The sequence below is a fragment of the Neodiprion lecontei genome, chromosome 2 (genome assembly GCF_021901455.1).
Source record: "Neodiprion lecontei isolate iyNeoLeco1 chromosome 2, iyNeoLeco1.1, whole genome shotgun sequence".
Classification (NCBI taxonomy): domain Eukaryota; kingdom Metazoa; phylum Arthropoda; class Insecta; order Hymenoptera; family Diprionidae; genus Neodiprion; species Neodiprion lecontei.
In genome coordinates this window covers 26,195,671-26,217,048 of record NC_060261.1, presented here as the reverse complement: position 1 = coordinate 26,217,048, position 21,378 = coordinate 26,195,671, and the positions used below count along the sequence as shown (strand labels likewise).

Sequence of the window (21,378 nt, the reverse complement as noted above, 5' to 3'; positions counted from 1 at the left end):
TGGTATCGTAGAACAGACGGGCTCTTCACATTTAAATGGCTCGTTGGAGCTCCAGGTTTCTTAGAAGACTGTTGGGATTTTATATCTGTCCCTATTTTATCAATAACCTTAGATTCCTTAATCTTTTCCCCCAACTTGTCTCCAAATAACAGCTCACCAGTCTCAGTCTTCCCCAATAGTGCAGCCGTTTGTTTGTTTAGACTAGGCAGAATACAAGCTTTTCTGGCTATAGTCTGTCCTCGGTACAACTCAATTAAAATTTGTGAAGATTCCCATAAATTTTCTAACATCTTTTTTATGTCAATTTCTTCTCGTTTCTTTGTGAGTAAGGGATCGATGACCAAACTTAATGCTGATAATGCAGAGCCAGCTAAGTTTTGGGTGTTTGAGAAGTATTTATCTCTCTTAAGAGACCCATCATTTAGTGATGCAGCAATTTCAGGGTTTAACTTCGGGGCCTCTAAAGAACATTCACCTTTTCTGGGGTATTTTTTGAGTAGAAGCTCTTTAGTTTCTTTAGTTTGTCCCGTTTTGAGCCACATTTTCCAGCGATTAGAAATATGACTTGATAGTTTCAAGCCTTCTGGCTCAGACGCTGGAGTTTCTCCGATGATTTTTAGGATCTCTGGGTCCAGGTCTAAAGTTTCTGTAACCCCACTGGCTGATTGTGTTTCTTGTGATGTTTCCCCAGTTTCATTTTCATTTGATAAATCTATAACTGGAGTTTCTCTCTCCTCCGGATTTTTCGGTGTGGCGTTCACAGTGCTCCCTGGAGTCTCTGTAAAAGAGAGAGAGAAAATAGTTTATTTTGGTTATGTCTTACCTCTCGTGTAAGTTCAACCATAATATTTTCAGCTTTGTCTTATCTCACGTATAAGCTCAGCTGTTTTTAATTTCCGTACTTATGTTATGTCTCGCATAACCTTGACGGATATGTATGTATATATTAGGGTGATTCAAAAAAATAAAATTAATTTTTTTTTTCTTCCAAACAGGCTCAAAAGTTTCTTGTTGATGTAAAAAAATTATTGTGAAAATATGAGCCCTTAATATTAATATTAAGATAGTCCTCATCGCATTTTTGTAATTCCCATAAGAATAACATGGGAAAAATCATTTTTGCTTCTTCTGATTTTTATACCGTTCATACAACTGATTGACTCATAAATCGCTGTTATAATCTTTATAGAGAATTGAACGCTCTACAAAAAAGGTTTGATAACATTTTTTCATTAGTCCACGCGTTCAAAAGTTATTGAAGATCGAAGTTCAATTTTTCAAAAATTTGATCGAATTTAGTGAATTACACCGAAACTGTTGGTTTTGGTGACAAGTTAAGGATCAAATATTTCGTCAAACATTAAGGGGGATAGCCACTGTGAAATTTCAAAAAAATAAATTAAAATAAAAATAAAATATAAATAAAATAAAAATAAAAAATAAAATAAAAAAAAAAAGACAAAAATTCTTATTACATTGTAACAACATGATATTTTTAAATAAAAATTTAGGTGAATTATCTCCAATATACACTTAATAAAACAAAAAAAAACCTGATCCCTAAATTCCTTGATTATCCCATTCAAAAAAATTCCCGAAAATCACCTATTTTTTCGATCGTCACAGTGGCTATCCCCCTTAATTGAACTTCTGATAAATGTTGACAAATGATTTTTTTTTTCATTCAATCAAATAAATCTTATGCTTTTACGGAATTTCTTCGCAATAAACCAAAACATAAACAATTTTATTCTATTATTATGTTCATTATCATTTTATTAATAAGTTTTGCTTAAAAAATTGCTCATTTATTTACATTAAATATTTATTATTGGAGAGATTTCTTGTTACAACTGGGAAAACGTTGTCGATGGTCACGAACAACCTGTAATAAAAACTGCAACTGTTCTTCATCTTTAGTTAGGCAGCAGTTATATTCTTCAATTAGTGCAATTCCCCGTTCAGCAACGTCGTTCGTTACTTTTAAAGTTTCGAAAAATTCCAAACAAATTTTGAAGCTGTCATCATTAGGCCATGTAGAAATATCTTCTTCTATGAAATCAGAGGGTAAATCAAATTTTTTAAATAGCTCCAATGAGTTTTTTGAAACAAAGTCGCTCAAATCGTTATCTAATAACGATTTTAAATTTTCGTGGTCTACATGATAACGCTGGTCCATCAATGTAGAGCCCTCTCGAGTGTTAATCGCATAAACCATTTTTTTTTTAATATCGATCGGAACATTGTCATCGAATAATGAGATTGTAGCTAACTCGTCATTCAGATACCACAAATGTTCCTTCATCTTTCTACAAGCTTCTTGTGACACCGCCGGAATATTTTTATTTGAAATCAAATTTTTCATCAACTGTAAATCTTTGTTAGGCGCCAGAATAGCAGATGTTGCCGTGTACCAAGCCTCAATGTAAAATAAAATTACGAAGATACATACTTGACGCAAATTTTTTATTTCACGAGAGGAAAGACGAAATTGATCCCGAAACATAAACATTTTCAAACTATAGATGGCTTTTGACATCCATCGCGCATGATGCATAGCACCAGGACGCTTGAAAGTGTATGTATCAGTTGGAGAACTACCAAGAAAAACTAAAGATAATAACAAAAGCTCTCGGTAATCGTCTCGAGGCTGAGATATCTAAAAAACCAAATTAATAAACATAAGTTGAAAGTATTAGTTTCGATTGTATTAAGGAAATATAATGAACAATTTTTACCTGTAAGCAATCATTTATGAAATTAATAATTTTCATCTTATCTTCGTTCAAAGCGCTTGCCACAGTTTCATCCTCTATTCCACTTTTATACTTAGTTTGATCAATATCATCCCATCCTTTTTGGAAACGAAGAAAAATCGGCACATTAGGACCAGATGTAGTAGTCCAAAAAACTTCAAAAACTCCTCGTAAAATAATTTCCAATATATGATGGCGACAAGGAAGCCACACCAATTTTCTCCACAATGCTTTTTCAATTTGAACACATGTACCTTTATGAACGCCTACAACAAAAATAGATAATAGATAAAAATATATAAAAACACGGGATCTTGATTTTTAGGCGAGAGTAGAGCATACCTACGCTCACGCTGAAGTCATGAAATAGAAATGAAATATAATAATCACATAAGTACTTGTAATTATTTTATAAACTTTACCTGTGTTGACAGCTGTGGTATCGAAACACATTGCTTTTATGTAAGGAGCAATGTTCCATTGATTTATCGTAGTAATAACAGCTGAAGCTTGGTGATGAGCAGTTCCACTATCAGCTTTAGGGACTCCAAGAAGCTGATCAACTCCAGAGACAGAAAGTAGAACTGCTATACGGTCAACAGACTGTAAATCAGCTATATCGGGCAAAATTTTACCGTCCCAGTGGACAACATAACGATCATCAGAACGGAATTCTGCTTTCAAATCTTGCGCAATGCTTGATCTATATTTGATCCGCGCTCGATAAATAGTACTGTAGCTTAAATTAAGAGTAGAAAGATCGATTCCTAGACTCTTAAAAGCAGCAGCTAAAATGAAAGTAGCATTCCTATTCGTCACCTTTGCTCGATCGAGTGCCGCACATAATTCAGGTGTCATGACATCAATTTTATTCGGCTGACACTGTTGACTTAACTGATTTTCAAAGTCAGATACAATATTTGATGTCTGACTAGATGTTGTTGCTGATAAATTAGATAGTAGTACTGCTGATTTTTGGGTAACAAGCATCATATCAACAGCAGCTCCATCTGCATCTAAATAGCAAAAGTTGATGTTTATAAAAAACAGGAAGTTATAGTTGATTGAGAAAGTAATTATGAATTGTAATAAACACTTACCAACAGAATCTACAACCATTAGATCTTGATTTTCATCTTCTTCTTGTGTTAAAGATTTATTTTCAATAAAACCAAATCGATTTTTCGATTTTTGCCCAGCCAAAAACAACTTTTTCTCTTCGTCAATGTATTTATTGACATTCAGTTTGGCGATGTCAAATAAATTTTTTAATTTTTGAGAAAAATTTGACTCTTTCTTCTTTTGTGCTACTGATTTTTTGCGCTTACAATTCCTCTGTAACTTTTTGACCTCTTCTAATAAATTTGAAAGCTTTTTTTGCGCGAATACCTCACCACACGTTGGAATACCAGCTTCGGACCACTTTTCTTGAACTTTAGTGATTGTCAAATTGATACTGTGTTTGTGTTGAAATTTTAGAACTTTTTTCTGGTAGAGAAATACCGACATAACCTCTGTCAAACTGGGAAGCTTGCGTCCACTAAAACTTTCGATTGGATCACCGACAATACGACTCAAGTAATCCATGGCCAAATTGCAATTAAACTCAAATAATTTTTTAACTCAATATTATGTCAGAGATAATAATAACAGCGAATAACTGAGTTTGTTAAAATAAAAATTATAAGGACACAAATTTTACGGTTCAGTATGTTTACCATAATAAAAACATAAGTCTGAAGCTCTGAGCTCCATCTATTGGGAAATAATTCTTTTATCGACGGAGTAAGAAAACAATAGTGTTTATCGACTGAAAATTCAAAAGAAGAAATTCGCCATTTGTATCTGAAATTATAAAAATTTGTTTAAAAATATTGAAGATAAAATACTGAAATTTTTGAGACGGAAACTCACAAAATCAATTTTATAATTAAAAATAAGATTAAAATTGAGAATACCTGTCTTTAATGTCTACTTAAATTGAAATCACCATGATTTTTGAACCTAATATAAATTTTTAGCTCTAATTCTGCAAAAAAATTCTTTAAAAGCATCATATATATTGAATTGAACAAAAAAAAATCAATGGTCAACATTTATTAGAACTCCAATTTATGTTTGACGAAATATTTGATCCTTAACTTGTCACCAAAACCAACAGTTTCGGTGTAATTCACTAAATTCGTTCAAATTTTTAAAAAATTGAACTTCGATCTTCAATAACTTTTGAACGCGTGGACTAATGAAAAAATGTTATCAAACCTTTTTTGTAGAGCGTTCAATTCTCTATAAAGATTATAACAGCGATTTATGAGTCAATCAGTTGTATGAACGGTATAAAAATCAGAAGAAGCAAAAATGATTTTTCCCATGTTATTCTTATGGGAATTACAAAAATGCGATGAGGACTATCTTAATATTAATATTAAGGGCTCATATTTTCACAATAATTTTTTTACATCAAAAAGAAACTTTTGAGCCTGTTTGGAAGAAAAAAAAAATTAATTTTTTTTTTTTGAATCACCCTAGTATATATATATATATTTTACAATAATTGCCTAAATAATACTTGCTTCGATTTTTTGACCGGTTTAAGGGAGCTGCTTGGACATTTGTTTGTTCCGGCTCACCTAACTTTCCATTCTGAGCACCGCCATTGTCATTCTCCTTGTCGTTGTTTATCCTCTGTTCGCGTTTTTCCAGCTTCTTTTCCATTTCACGCAGTCGCTTTTTTAATTTTTCATAATCTTTGTCTCGATCAGAAGATTTCCTCTTATGTCCACCCATTTTTAAGTAATAAAAACTTGAATTGTCCGTTAAATAAATTAAAATGTTTTGATTAAAAAACTCTTACGTGTTTACTTGTTAGCACGAAAAAATGTTATGACGAAAGTGACCGTGTGGCGCCGCCACCTCCACTGGAGGCACCATACGCGGTCAATTTAAATCTTTAAACTCTAAAAGACGTGGTTAGAATAGCTAGAAGAGATGGCACTACAAATTGTATACATGTAATCAGGAGGGCGAGACTGGAAGTATAATACTTTATTATATGCTAGATTCCAGAGGGTTGGCCCCAGTATCGAGCCTTGGGGGATGCCTCTTGTCAGTTGCGCCTTGATGCTCTTCCCCCCTGCCCTAATCTGGATGTGCCTATCGTGTAGGTATGATCTGAGGATCCCTGTTAGGTCTTCCGGAAGCTCGGATTATCTCCGGCCAGGGGATGGACCTAAACGCATTTCTTATTTCGATGCATACCCCAGCCACCCAGCCTTTCCTCTTGGTTTTCTGTTTAATAGCCGTCGTCACCCGGTCCACTGCGTCAATCGTTGTGAGGCCTTCGCGGAAGCCGTATTGACTTTTGCTGAGGAAGCCACTATTTTTTAGGTGGCCTTTTATTCTATCATCCACAACTCTCTCCAGCGTTTTGCCCAGGACACTCAGGAGGCTGATCAGACTGTATCCCTGTTTTTTCTTTTCTTCTTCTTCGCCGCCGGTTTTGCTCGGGCCCTTCGGTATCAGGATCAGCTCTGCTTCTTTCCAGATCTTCGGGAAGTATCTCCGTTCGAGGCACCTGCTTATCGTTTCGCCAAAGGGGGCCGGGTTCACCCTGTAAATTTTTTTCACTACTTCGGGGTAGATGCCATCGGGTCCCGGCGCCTTACCCGTCTTGATTCTCCTCACTGCCCTGTCTATTTCGGCGTAGCCTAAAGGTCCACCGTCGGCTGTGTCTGCCTCTCGCTGGTCTTCGTGTCGTCCTTCGTCCTCGCCGCTCGGCGCCAAAGTCGGTCCCGCTGGGAACAGCGTGGCGTACACCTCCATCGCTTCCTCCATATTCGAAGGTCCCGCACTGGCGTTACTTAGTTTCCCTGTAACGATTTTATATGGCTTCCCCCATACGTCGTCGTCGATGGTCCGTATGAGGTCATCCCAGACTCTGCCTTTGCTTGCTCTTATGAGCTTGCGAAGTGCTCGTCTCTCCCCCCGGAGCTTGTCCTCCTGGTCTTCGGGGACCTGCTCCCCCATACGTGCCCTTCTCTTTCGTTCCCTTTGCAGAAACCTTCTTGTTTTTACGCATCTTTGCCTGCCTGCCGCGATCTCCTCGTTCCACCAATAGACGGTCTTCCTTCCGCCGCCGTGACGCCGCCTTGGCATGACCCTATCACATAATTCTTGTATGGATCTTGTAAGCTCCCCCGCCATATCCTCGGGGTCCCCCTTGCTTGGTGTTTTCACCTCGCTCGCACACCGCTTCAGCTTAGCCTCATTGAGCTTCTTGAGGATCCATTTACGGGTGCCATCCTTCTGTGTTGGTGGCCTTTGTCCTGTCGCTTCCTCCTTGCCTTGGAGTCGGAAGCATATTGCCCTGTGATCACTAAGGGTTTCTACTTCTAGGACCGTCCAACCTGATATTCGGCTAGCTACGTCCGGTGTTGCTATGGTGACGTCTAACACCGCGGACCGTCCCCGTCGCTCGAAGGTATGCCCTCCGTTCAGGTTCAAACACACCATGTCCAGAGCATCTATCAGTTCTTCGATCCTCGTCCCTCGCCGGTCGGTCCTGTCAGTCCATATCCTTGATTTGGAATTCAGGTCTCCAGCCAGGATGACCCCACGCCTCTTTCTATTAGTCGGACCCTCGTGAAGTATGGCTCGCAGTATATTTTCTATTTCGGCCACCTGTCTCTCGTAATCCCTCCATTTTTCATTCGGTGCGAGGTAGCAGCTTACGATCACTGTTTTGTCTACTTCGACCACCACATAGGCCCTACCCGCCACCAGCTTTTTTACTGACACGTTTTTGTTTATAATAACGACGCTGGCTTTCCGATTATTGCTACTGTACCACCTGCCCAAGCCTCTGCCTGTTTTAGCAGGTTCGCTGATTATGGCCACGTCTGTCCGCTGGCCTATGGTAGTTTGTGCCAGTAGATCGGTCGCAGCCCTCGAGTTGTTCAAGTTAATTTGTAGACAGTTGAGACTCACCGTCATTTTCTGTTCCGGGTTGTTGTTGTTGTTGCCCGGTGCCGGTTGGGGACACCTCATTCCTAGTACTATTCCACACTGGAGCGGTTCTCTGCTCTGCTAAACTGTCGAACTCCGCGACCTCTTGGCACGTCCCCCGCGGGGAACTTCCCGGTGAGGCCCTATTGCGCTCTGTCCCTTTTACCAATTTTCCGCGCTGTCCCTGCCCCCAGGGCCACGGCACACCTCCTCCTTATGCCCGTGTCTATTGCACTTCCTGCATCGTACCCCTTGCGGGCCAATGATAATTCTGGCCGTGGTCCAACCTATTTTTATGTTGCCTCTCCCCTTCAGGGCCTGTAAGGTGCGCCGACTGATTTTTACGATGGCGGCTCTCTCCATCCAAGGGTAGGTAATAATCCGTAGAACTTCCGTCTGGTCGCTGTCCTCCCTTTCCGTAGGTATCTCGTTGATGAGTGCGGTTCGGATGTCTTCCGCCTGCACTAGTGCGTCCAGCCCACGAATCTTTATTATCTCCCTGTCACCCAGTACTTTGACGTCGGCCCCATCCCCTACCTTTGTGGCCACCAGGTCCGCCATTTTCTTGGCCGTTAACATCTCTTCGCATACCATTAGGAGGGACCCGTCCCTACTCCTTCTGATGCTCCGCAGGCCCCCGCCTTCCGGTGGTGGAACACCCCTTTTAATCCTCTCCAGGGTTCTTTCGTATACCTCCCCCTCGACCCTGATCATTACCGCGAATCCCCTGTGCTGTCTCTTCTTACTCACTCCTTGCTCGGGGATTTGCCCTGCCGCTTGTATTTTAGTCCTCTCCCGTCCTCCGTTGGCCGTCCCAGCAGCGGTGGCCACAGGTGTGGTATGCGACGATGGGTTCCTCGTCTGTTCCTTAGCCCTGGCCGCCTCTGCGTAGCTGAAGGCACCTTGTCCAGGGTGGTCGACGATGTTGGCCCTGTTAGCAGGTGTGGCCCTTTCTTCCCGTATCGACGTTTGGACCCCGCACGATCTGAAAGTGCGTGTTCCCCGCAGGATTCTTTCTTCCGCGCTGATTTGCTTCGCTGTCTTCTCTCTCGTTGTGGTCGCTGTCGGGGGAGTGGCAGCCTTTGACCCCTTGTTCTCCGCGGGTTGCCGTTCACACTCTTTCTCTATGTGCCCCGGCTGCTTGCACCTGAAGCAGACCTTGTCTGCCTCCCTACATGACCCTGCCGTGTGCCCGACCGTCCCGCACCTGAAGCACCTCTTATCCTCTTTGTATTCCCTAGTACTGGCTCGTGTCCAGCCGATTTTTACGTGCCGCAGCCTAATCAGGGCGTCGATTGTCTTCCCCGGGGCTCTGATGCACGCCGTGAGGGTGCCCCGTGGTGTGCTCTTGAAGAAAACTATTTCTGTTCGGCCTTCTGTGGCTGTGTCCACCGCCTGGGTGATCTCTGTCTCTGTTGTGTTCGCCTCAATATTCTGAATTATGGCCCTTTTCATCCGTTCACCCATGATTTCGGCGGCGATCCCTTCGTTTTGAAGCCTGAGCACTAGTTGTGCCGCATCCGTCTGACCTACGACCGTTACCAGCACGTCTTCGTTCAGCCTCGCCTGTCTGATGCCATTGACCTTGATGTCATCGGTCCGGATAGTCCGCTTCAGGTTTCGGATAAGATCAAGGTAGGTCCTACCCTCAGCCTGTATACGCACAGTCTTCCTTTTCTTTTCTTCACCTTCTCTCCGTAACCCCTCCTCCTCTGCTACTGTCCCCGTCGGAGCGGACGTTGCCGTGTGGGTGGCGGTTTCCCTGATGGCTGTTATTGTCGGCTGTCTGGGTGTACCAGCTATACGGTGTCCCTCTGCTTCCCATAGTTTGGGTTCCGGTGGCGGGGGGGGGGGGGGGGCTGGGGCTGTAAGCCCCTCCCGTTCTCCGCTGTGTCCCGAGTCTTCTTGGGTCTGCGGCCGCCCGAGCTCTCCTGTGCCTCTTCCCGGCTGCCGTCGCTTTCTATATCTTTTTTGCGCTTAGGTCGCCTGTCCTTTGGAGCCGTCCAGGATGTTCTCTTTTCCTGAATCTCCTCATCCGTCAATTCTAGTGGGGTATTCTCACTCCATCTATTTATCACCCACTGGCCTTGGTCTCTCAGATGCTCCATTTCGCTTATAATGGTCCCACTAAAGCGCCTAGATTCGGAGACCCTGTACATCACTGCCCCGATTCTACTCGGCCAGCTCATAATGCAGGTCTGCACTCTCTCTATTTCCTCCTCCGTTTCCTGGCAGTTGATTGCATCCATTAGCTTCATTTTAATTCGTGTGGACAGGTTGTCTGCCTCAATCCGCGCCTCCCTCTTCAAATTGAGGCTTCGCCCGTAGGCTTTGCCTATCTTCAGTCCAATGTCGAGCAATTGTTCGATTACTGCATTGGCCCTCTTGATCGCGTTTCTTGGGTGCTCTATGGAAGCCTCATCTTCATCCTCCTGCTGTCTCGCAGGTGTTCTGAGATACGGACTCAGGATGGTCTCATTGTCCAACGTGTAGTAGATGTCCGGGCTTCCTTGCACTGAAGTTACGCTCCTCCTCCTGTTGTGTGTGTGTGTGTAAGTGTAGTTCGTTGCAGTCATATGATGACGACGGGGTGTGGCCTGCTCTGTCACCAACGTTCCCCGCCGGCACTAGGGCTCCGATCCCTTGCGCCGTAATTGTTAATCTTCTATTACTCTCCATCTTGGGTTTTTTGTCAGGGTCCCTCCCTTAGGTCGCCGTTAGTCGCTCTCCGCTCCCTGTGGACCTTGCCGGATTTCCCCTACCGGACATCGGGTATGAGGAAATACTGACCAGGTAATCTTCCACGCATGCGCCCGGCGCCCCAGGTTTGACCCCCAGATTGGCTCCAGACAGCCGCGGGGAGCGGTTCTCCCACTTTGGGCATGTTTCCTGGGACCTTCGCCATGGAACCGAGGTTCCGTGGACTTACGTTTACCCGTAGTACGCCACAGAGGTCCGGTAAAGGTACTGACTTCACCCGGAGCCCCGGTCGGTCGGCTACTACTCCTTCCTTGGTTAGTCTCCGAGGAATCGCCCCAGGGGCCCCAACCGCATCCCACGCACTCGTTCCATTCACACACTCAGTCCCGAGGGATTGAGCCGGTTGTCTTTTAGTGACCGCTCATCCTGAGGTCAGCCCAGCCTCGAGATTCAAGGAATCCCGGCGCCGGAATGACTTTCAAGACTCATTTAGACCAGGCCCCTACACCACGACAAGATGACAACCGAGTAGGGGACGGTCGAATAGTTAGTTCTGTGATTAACGTATGTTTCAAAAAATTTAATCAAATGTCACTCCGTTTGTTGGAATATTGTCAGTTTAATAACATTAGAATGATAAATTCAATTGAATTTCTTCCAAATACATGTATAAATCACAAAGATAATTTAAACAAATTCAATTATTCAATGCAAGAGTCATCCGTAATTTTTTTTAATTTGCCGTCATAAACGTTAGTCCTCATTGAAATCATTGACACATTACAAAAGTGAGTTGAAATTGAAGTTTTTTCAAGTATACTGCAGAAATGTCATTGGTGATTGGGTTATTTTTAATGACAAATCATAAAAGTAATGAGTAATTGTATTTTTTTAATTAAAATTTTTTCAACATCGATTCAGGCGAGCAGGAGAAATCTAAAAAAATTGAGGATATACCATTGACAGCGTCAAAGGCTTTAGAAAAAACAAATAGTCCCGATGACGTTGAATTAGATTCATGTCCTGCATGTACCACTCATGGAAAGCCATCAGGTGCACACTTCTGTGTTATATGCGAAACACCAGTACATGTTCTACGCCAATGTTCTATCCCTGTGGAAAACAGCGAAGAAGGATATGGACAACGTCGACTTTACGTTGCCTGCAGCCGTACGCGAAGTGTGCCGCAAATACTTGCAACACGTGAGGTAGAAGATTGGCGGGGCCATGGTAAAGCATCGGAAATGAAGTCACGAAAGGCACGATATTTGGGCATGAGAGAAGATGAAGTCAGGGACAAGTTGTTGTTCGAAAAACATATCACGTTACCAATTATGAAAAACGGCAATTCAGGCACTCTACAGTCAGTTAAAATCAGAAACGAAAACATATGCCTCTATAATACGTGTGCTTTCGATAGTCTCCTCCAAATACTGTTGTCTGCGATCTGTGATTGGCCATTGTTGAGAGAAGCAATAAGTAAAACATAGCTTTTTGTTGTGGTGATAATTTCGCTCACAATCAGTTAAAATTCCCTGAATTTTTCATGACTTTTCCCGTCGATAAATTTAGAACTTGAGCGTGATACGAGAGCGTGAACGTAAACGTATGCGTCAATTGTGAACTGACCTTCAGACCAGAGGTAGTGAACTATACAGTGAGACTACAAAGCATCGCACAAAGAGGAGGCCCCGAGTACAGGATACGCTGTGTAATGTATCCCATCTCATTCTTTTGCAGGTTCAATCCTACAGATATATATGTTTGTCTTTTTCTACTTAACGCCTCAAGTTTCCGTGTTACACTTGATTTTACTCCTCATAAAATTTCCGTACCGGGCCTTACAACTCAAATCGTTTCTTAAGTAGTAAACTCCAAAACGCAGATAGTTACCAATTATTAAAAATAATAGTTAAAAAACCTGATTGTAGTTGCATTTAGCAATACAAATAGTAATTGTTAGTTTATTACTTTCCGTTCTTACCTTACCTGTCGTATTTTGAACAAGCGCTAACCCATTCTTGTTGAAAATTTTATTTCCTCTTCCGTCTGTCACAAATATGACGCTTGGTCCATTTTCAGACATTTTTTCTAGCCAATTTCGTGTTGATTTCGTGTTTTCACTTTGGAGAGACTTTTTGCTGTCAAAGATTGTTAACAAAGAAAACCGCGTACTTCTCTTTCTTTTCTTTTTCATTGTTTTGCGGAGGAGGCGCATTTTGAAAATAAGCGTATTGCGCATGTCGAGTACTTTCTACCTACCTCACGACGTGGGTAGAAATAGTTAACTCTCGAGTAAATTCGAGTAGCTTTCTGAACGTTGTAACATAGGTCAACTTGGCATTTCTGAACGGCTCGAGTTTACTAGAGTTAACCCGAGTAAGATTTCGGAACGCAGCTCTGGTGACAGCGGTCATCAGCCTCTCGATCTCGAAGCCCGCTTTGCTTTGCTTCTCCCTCTTTGCGGAGGCATGCTGCCATGGCCTCCATGTCAAGCTTCTTTATCGTCCAACCCGCATCGGGCCGCCTCCCTTGTTACTTGCCGGTTTTCGCTGGTCTCTAACTCGGTACCCACCTCATGTAGATACAGCGGTGGTCGCTGAGGGTTTCATCCTCCAGGACCCACCACCCCTGCATTTCGGCTGCTACTTCAGGACTCCCCATCGTAATGTCTATTACCGACTTCGAGCCCGTGCTGTCCCGGTGCTAAGTGGGGGCTCCTCCTGTGTGTGATGGGAGCGAGGTCAAGTCTTGCCATCAGTTCGGCTACTGCTCTGCCCCTCTCATCCCATTTACCCGATCCCCACAGTGGTGACTTCGCGTTGAAGTCGCCAGCCACGAGGATCCTGCCTCCGGCCGCCCGGGCAGCGCCCTCCAGCCGATCAGTTCGATCTCGAAGTCTGCCGTTGCTACATTCGGCGAGAAGTAACAGCTAAACAGGCTTGTCTTGCCGGTGTTGATATTTGGGGTCATCAAAAGACTCATATCACGAATATTTCATTACTAGTATAAACTTTATCATCTGGTTAGAGAGAAGGGAAAAGGATATGGATCATCGACGTAGGATCCTCGAACTAGTGATTCAGGACGAGTGTAAATGAAACGAAATGATGTTGAGATGGAGAGAGATGATGATTAACAGTAACCGAGAATTTTATTGATTCTGATGCGGCGATACAGACCGTATCGCAAGAGAACGTTACAGAGAGTGATGATTTACAGAGCGAGAGAACACATTAATTACACACGTACATGATTTTGAGACAGTAGACAATACATGAAATACAGCTGATAGGTTTTGAGTCGCGACATGGGCAAGCGGCGAGATTTGACGCAGAGACGGCAAGTAAACATTGCACGTGAGTGTGTGTCCATGCGTGAGGACGATTTTGCGTGTCACGAGATACACATTTAACTATTCGATACTTTGCCGAAACATTATCTAATAAACATAACGGGAAATATTTATATGTTTGCCTTTACATTCGCTTCCCAGCGTGAAGGCAGAACGACTGCTTTATTCTCTAGCTCTCTCGTTGTCGACGGCTGTCTCACCGCATACCAATACATACGCGTAGCCGTTCACACACAACCTATATATACGTGTAGGCTTTCGTTCGTGCGCTTACTCGTACTAACGTATATGATGCGAATGTGTATTTATACTTCTCAACACGCCTCCTCACATTTGTATCGTAACAGTTTTCTTTAATTTTTTTTTTTTTTTTTTTTTTGACGTTTCTGAAAGCTTTTAATTTTTTAATTCTCACAAATGATCGCTCACTGTGCCTTACAAATTTTTTTCTTGTAGCACGTCATACATTGCATTCCTCTATACTTCATACTTTACATTTCAAAGCTCTCATTTCTCAATAATGTTCCGAAATTTGCATCGTGACGGCTCTGTTTACCTCACATTCATTTTATCCCTAAAATTTTAGAATTTTGCTTTGCATAATGCTTTTGTACATATATCGGCTATGTTTTTATTTGTATCCACTTTGACCACCTCAATAGTTTTGTCACCCACACATTCATTTACATATTGATAATGAATTTCTATGTGCTTCGACTTTATCGTGTAGTCACCATACTTAGCGATGCTTATCGCACCAGAGTTATCTTCATACACTTTTGTAGGTTTGCTCATACTGATTCAAAACGTTTTCATAAGTTCTCGCATAAAGGGTCTAGCCGCATAAGTATGTAAAAAATGCCTTCGAAGATTTTCAGCGGGGAATAAGGGGCAAAACATTTGTCATCCAAAGGAACACATTTCGACCAAAATTGAACCATCTAATCTTCCTATTTATTGCGGACTGTCAAATATTGTGTTTTGACGTTTTTCCATTTTTTCTTCGACCTCATTGAAGCTATCGTACTAAAAAAAATCACAAACGCGAAACTGGTCAGAATACGTAAAAAAAACGAATTTTTTAACCCATCTTAGCGTCAATTTCGAGAAGAAAAAAAATTATGTGAATAGGAAAGTGGTCACTGACTAATAGGTCTTTAGTTACGTGCCAGAAGGTGCCCGTAAAAAGCGATGCTGAAGCAAAAGTCAAATCCGGGACACTCCGTTTATCAGGTTCTGTGTAGATTCTAGTTGGCGATCCGTCATTTAAAATGATAAGATCATTGTTTTCGAATGCATTAGGTAGAAATTTATCATCTTGATTTAGAAGTTGACTCCCCTATGTACAGTGATGTGAGTTGAAGTCTCCTAAAACAAGGAGATTTTCAAACTGAGCGAGAGCCTGGAAAAACTATTTCCATTCGGCACGCGTTAGAAATGTATTGGGAGGTCTATAGACTTTTAAAATGTGCAAATATGTGTCTGAAAGTTCAATTTGGACCATGTCCCACTCCAATTTTTGGGTAAGAGGGAGATAGTCTAATCTTTGATAAAATATTTGCTTCGAAATGAGGAAAGCCACGTCGCCACCTTGAATGAGAGACGGCCTGTCCCTCCTCAGGGTGCTGAAGCCTTTATATGTTAGGAGTTGAATGTCGGTTAGCCAAGTTTCCGTAAGGTAAATGATATCAAAGTCGTAAATGATGCCCCCAGACCCATTAATCTTACTAAAAATCCTGCGGCAATTCCATTGTAAAATATTAAGCTTGCTAGTCATGTTGATTGCCGCGTTGTCGCCTAAACAGCTCCTCCGGAGCTTTAATGTTAGCTATTATTTGCCCGGAGTTTGAGAATACGTCCCCCCAGCTTCACCCCAGTTTTTGTTGCTGTCGCATTGTTCATACGTGAGGAGGTAAGCTGTTGTCGGCTTGGACCAGGATGAGGAGTGGATGATGGAGGGGAATATTCTTTGCTGTTGAAGGGAAGAGACTGTGGAGAAGGTAGATTGGGAGGTTTGGATGCTGCTACGAGTTTGGCGAACTTGTCGCGAACAGCATTTTTCTTTCTGTAATATAAACTGAACAGTTTTTATCCGAGGCCCTATGTCTCCTTTCGCAGTTCGCACGTCGAACTTTCTGGGGCGACCTCGTTAGTTCGCGCTGCCTTTTGTTATTTTTGAGGCATAGGCTTTCTCTCGGAATAAGGTTGTGAATCAAGGATAAGGATCAGCGTGTGTGGAGATAAAAAAACTTTATTCAGATGTAAGGAAGTAACGAAAAAATATATATTTGTTCTTGATATTTTATGATAGCTTGTACTTAGATCTAGACAAATCTCTCTTGCTTTAAAACTCGTGTACTCTCATCGACTGTACGCTATTGACTAGAGAACGTATGTACGCTCACGTTGACCATGGCCGCTGCTTAGGCGAAGCCTTGTTCGGCTCGGAGACTCGCGTTGCGCATGCATTAAACGCGAAGGCACTCAACACTTCCGCCGGCCGTCTGAGTGTTTTATACGTAGCCCAAGTTCTGAAGACAATTCAATGAAACGATTCTTTGGCAATGCCGTCGTGAACATATCCGCCAACTGGTGTTCAGTCGGAATGAAAACAACGTCGATTTTGCGATTCTCAACTTTCTCGCGTATATAGTGATACTTTATGTCGACGTGTTTCGTTCGCTTATAGAACTCAGGGTTGCGAACGAGTCGTAAGCGCTCTGGTTATCGACATATAGCACCGTTGGATTCTTGCATCGTTGCCCTATACCGTTCAGCAGTGTGTGGATCCACACAGCCTCTTTTGCCGCGGTTGCTGCAGCGATATACTCGGATTCGGTTGTACTAAGAGACGCGAGTTTTTGTCGCTGGGACGACCACGTCACAATTCCCCCCGTAATGCAGAACGCGTATCCCGTCATCGACCTACGCGTCGTGACATCGCTTGCAAAGTTGATATCTGAGTACCCCGTCAGCTCTGTTCCCGATTCACTCGCACGATACTCGATTCCGAGCCCGATTGTCCCGATTAAGTACGAAATTACACGCTTCACGGCATTCCAATGACTCTCATTGTGATTATTTAAGAATTTACTGATTGCGTTGACTGAATACGCTAGATCCGGACGAGTTACCACGGTAAGAAACTTTAACAACCCGACTGCCTCGCGGTGCGGCACGTTTTGTTTTTCGTCGTCGCTTTCTGCCGGGTACAACACCGTGTGAGGATCCGCAGGTATAAAAAGTCCTCTTGCTTATTTCATGCCGAGCCGATGCACGATTTTTGTCACATACGCCGATTGATGTATGAACATCGACTTATTAGCTCGATTGCGGCAGATCTGTACACCGACGAACGTGCTGCAATCGAGCGTGATCTCGAACGCTTCGCGTACCGCACCGATTATACTCCAAACTATTTCTTTTGACTTTGACACGACGATCCCATCGTCGAGAAACAGCGCGAGGTAGACATCATGTCCGTCGTGGACACCAAAAAAAACACATTTGTCTGCGTCTGTCCCCTCGAGGTTAAAGCGTCGCAAAAAAATCTACAAATTTCCGGTTCCAGCAACGTGGTGCTTGCTTGAGCCACTTCTACAGCAGGCATGCCACGTCGCCTCGATATCTCACTTCCTCGACGTTGTGAAGTTCAACTGGAACCTCCATATGAATTTCCTCGTCCAGGGTACGGCGTAGAAAAGCAGTGCGTACATCGAACTGTGTAGTCTCAAGGTCCAACTGCGTGATGACGGCCAGGAGCACCCGAAGTGAGTCGTATCTCACCATCGGGGAGAAGGTTTCGGAATAGTCTATGCCCTATCTCTCTGCATAAACCCTCTGGCACATAGACGTGCCTTGAATCTTGTTACGTTGCCGTCTTCGTCACGCAGAATCTTGAACACCCATCTCGAGTCGATCGTCTTCTTTCCTGGGACCCTTGGAACGATCTTCCATGTTTCGTTTTTCTCGAGAGACTCGAGTTCTTCGTCAATGGCTTCCGCCTATTGAGCAGCCTCTGGACTCGACATTGCCTCTATATGTCGTCGGGATGTTGTGCTCTACCAAGCACAGCGCGTATTTCGTCGGTGGTTTTATCAGCGCTCGATTGCGCAGCGTTCTCGGTGTTTCCTCGTCCTGTCGTTGACCTTGCTCTGCCTCGTTCTTGTTCACGATGACGTCCTCTTCCGCCGCATTCTCACCGATGTCGTTCTCGGCATCTGCTTCGTCCGCAGCATTTACGTTGTCGTTTGCCTCGGTCTCGTTTGTCAGTGGGAAGATGACCTCGATGTTCGTCTCAGGCGGCTCCTGGTTCATGCTCTATTCGTTGCAAATGACATTGCTGGAAACAAAAACCTTCCGTGCCACAGGATCATATACCCTGTAATTTGTAGACTCACTTTTGTATCCCACCAATACGAACTTCTTGGCTCGGGCATCGAGTTTCGTCGTCTTTTGCTTTGAAACGTGTGCGTAAGCATTTGATCCGAACACCCTCACGTGTCGAAGATTCGGCTTCCTCCCAGTCCACTTTCGTACGGTGTACAACCCTCTTGACTTCTCGACTCCCCAGTCCTGTTGAGTGTGTAGATCTGCTTCAGCCCACAGACGTCCAGACATGTGCTTCGCCTGAAGCACGTTTTTTTTTCTTTACGAAAAGGAAGCTTGTGCAGTTTGCCGAACTGGCATGCTACACCAAAAAAATCCAGGGCATTCTTCACGCTCACCCCTTCCACCAGGGCTCGACAAACCAGCTCGACAAGCGCTCGCTTGTGAATGTGGCCGAGCCTCTCGTGTCACGTCTTCAGGTCCATCGCGGCTACGTTCACTTCACAATTCTTTCTCGGCCTTCGAAAAAACATGCGACACAGCCCGTTCGATTGTTTTAATCCTATTGCCTCGACCACACCGTCTCGCAGCGTTCCCAACCCCGCCGATCAGAATTATGCGGCCAGGGCCGTAGCATTATCGTACGCATAAAAAAATTCTGGTACTTTTCGAAAAACCTGAAAAACGTAAAACTTATTGATTGAAACGAAACAAAAAGCACTGTAAACACTCAAATTCAACTTTTTATTAAAATAACGTCTTTTTTTCAACGAAAATACTTTATATTATTCTGGCATTCTAAAATCATCTTCGGATAGTTCCGATTCGTCGACGTTCGTATTGCTTGCCGTTGCAGTGGCTTTTGGAATCGACCGCAGATAAAGGGTGTTATTGTTCATTCGTTTGTATTCGTCGGCCAGAGGTTCAAGTGTGACACAATTTTTTTTCACTCTTTGGCCAGCTAGAAGTAACCCATTAACCGTCGGGGTTATCAACTTGTTACGAGTTTTCGTCTTGATCAAATTTACCGCGCTGAACTTACGCTCACATTCAGCGTTGGAATGTGGCAGCGATATTACGTCCAGAGCGAATTTTGATAAGTTATGGTAAGAATGACCAACTTGATCATTCTCACTACAATTTCCAAGTTTATGCCAGAATATATCGGTTGCATCGGTCACATCAACAGTGCCGGCGCTAGCCCACGGCTGGTCCCGGGCGAGCCTTGAAAATCGGGCCCCTTATCAGAAATTTTTGGACCACTGAAGTCTTAAAGTGGGACTTTGCGAGATTTTTTGTTCGCAAAAGATGCTATAATATCGCTGAAATTCAACTCGTTGCAAATTCCATGCTCAATTGACATCGCAGCTAAACCATTCAGTCGATCTTGGCACATAGTGGATCGCAGGTAAGTTTTGATGAGCTTTAGCTTTGAAAAGGTCCTTTCACCCGACGCGGAGGTTACTGGTAATGTTAAGAAAATTCTTAAGGTCACAGTGAAATTTGGATATATCTCATCCAGACCTTTATCAATAATGTGCGATATCATAACGAGTGCACTCAAGTCGGTCATTCCAGCGGCTACGAAGTAAGCTTTTAAAGATTCCAGTTCTTCGGCAAGCTCCCGACCATCAATGTCACTGTTCTCGTCTTCACCAGTCAGATAATTTTCTAAAGCCTTGGACTTAGTCAAAATTTGGGTTCTGTCCAATCTCATAAAGTTATCCGAGTTTCGGATGATACTAAATGGTTCACAAACGTTTTGGGTCATTTCGAAACGTTCGCGTAGGCTTGATATCGCTATATCGCATAATTTGTTGAAAAATTCAATTTCTAACCTTTTCATCGGATCGCTAGGTCGTTCGTCGTGCTGAGACTCATAATCAAAGAATCGTCTTGTTCGTGGGGTACGTGATTCGGGTAAAGTTTGTGAAATATCTAACTTCTCAGCCATTTTTTTAGCGGTGGCTATGCAAGTTTCGAAACCGGATTCTCGAAAGGTTTGTAATTGAAGAAGAGCACCATCAATCATGTTCATCGCAGTATGCAAATCAACTTTCGGACATTGTAAAGCTTTACTGATTTTGTTGATCACTTGCAGTACATCATACCATACTACCAATCTAATCAGAAAAGACAATGACTCAATTTCGAAACATAGGCCTCTCAGTTCCGATCTCAGCTTTGCATCTTTACCTTGCGACATTCGACAAAGTTCCTGCAACGCATCTCTAATTTCTGCTATTTGGAACCTCACAGCTTTTACAGCATTTATTTTCCCTTCCCAGCGAGTTTCAGGCAATTATTTCACACTGATATTAACGTGCTCCTTCAATATTTGCCACCTCTGGGTTGAAGCAGCGAAGACTGCGAATAGCCTTTGAAGAACACCAAAGAATAGTTCAGCTGTGACGGACGAATGTCCGGCATCTGAAACTACTAGGTTGAGGTTGTGACAACTGCAGGAAACGAAAAACGCTCTTTTATTATCCTTCAAAATTCTGGCCTGAACACCCCTATTTTTACCTTTCATATTACTGCCATTGTCATACCCTTGACCCCGACAGTTATTCAATTCAAGATTGTTTGATTTCAAGATATCTAACAACGTTTCATACAATCCCTTACCAGTTGTATCGTCTACAACAACGAAGCCAATGAAATGCTCGCAAATTTCCACGGTGTTTTTAGACACAGTGACAAATCGAACAACGGCAGTCATTTGTTCTTCATGACTAATATCGGAGGTGCAGTCTAAAATTATGGAGTAATATTTCGCGGCTACCACTCGCCTGCTAATTTCTTTGAAAATTGCATTACCCAGTATGTCAATGAATTCGTTCTGAGTTTCCTTTCCCAAATAGTGAACGCGCTGGAGGTCCCCACTTTGAACTCGACGTACATGTTCGCTTAAAATAGGATCGAATTTCGCCATCAGTTCAACTTGGCTCAAGAAATTACCGTTATTCGGCTCGTATAATCGATCGACAGTACCTCGAAATGCCGTATTCCGCTTGGCTAAATGCTTAATTATTTCAACGACCCGTGCAGAAATTTAATTCCGGTGCTGCCTAGCACCTGGCTAGTTTTCCATGAATCTGGCTTGGCAATGGCTAGGTCAGCTGGGCTGAGCCAGTCCTGGCGTGTAACACATTTCTACGCAGTGCCTAGCCAGAAGGTCTGACTAGGGTCTAACCAGTAAAGTTAATAGGGTCTAGCCAGAATCCTTGCAAG

General features: G+C 43.1%; 3 protein-coding genes across 6 annotated transcripts in view; 1 reads left to right on the top strand and 2 right to left on the bottom strand.

The window, feature by feature from the left end:
• Positions 1-21,378, top strand: part of LOC107228170 (transcription factor A, mitochondrial) — a 150,086-nt gene that overhangs the window by 57,607 nt on the left and 71,101 nt on the right. The window lies entirely within an intron of this gene.
• LOC124293019 lies at positions 18-5,605 on the bottom strand (the record flags this gene model as incomplete). The annotated part of the gene is made up of 2 exons (XM_046731915.1): positions 5,387-5,605; positions 18-778 (listed from the first exon to the last, which is right to left on the bottom strand). Coding segments are annotated over exons 1-2 (918 nt in total), but the record flags the coding sequence as incomplete, so codon positions are not given.
• On the bottom strand, positions 18,930-21,079 carry LOC124293018. Its single transcript, XM_046731914.1, has 4 exons — positions 20,490-21,079; positions 19,983-20,267; positions 19,669-19,886; positions 18,930-19,384 (listed from the first exon to the last, which is right to left on the bottom strand). Exons 1-4 carry the CDS (start codon positions 21,077-21,079, stop codon positions 18,930-18,932), a joined length of 1,548 nt encoding a protein of 515 aa, XP_046587870.1.

Excerpts from the sequence above, each read along its gene's own strand:
- LOC124293018 (XM_046731914.1), bottom strand. The coding sequence starts at position 21,079 with ATGGCGAAATTCGATCCTATTTTAAGCGAACATGTACGTCGAGTTCAA. Across the intron at positions 19,887-19,982 it reads CCTAGCGATCCGATGAAAAG|TATCATCCGAAACTCGGATA; the intron begins GTTAGAAATTGA and ends TGAACCATTTAG. Across the intron at positions 19,385-19,668 it reads ATCGCACATTATTGATAAAG|GGGCCCGATTTTCAAGGCTC; the intron begins GTCTGGATGAGA and ends ATTTCTGATAAG.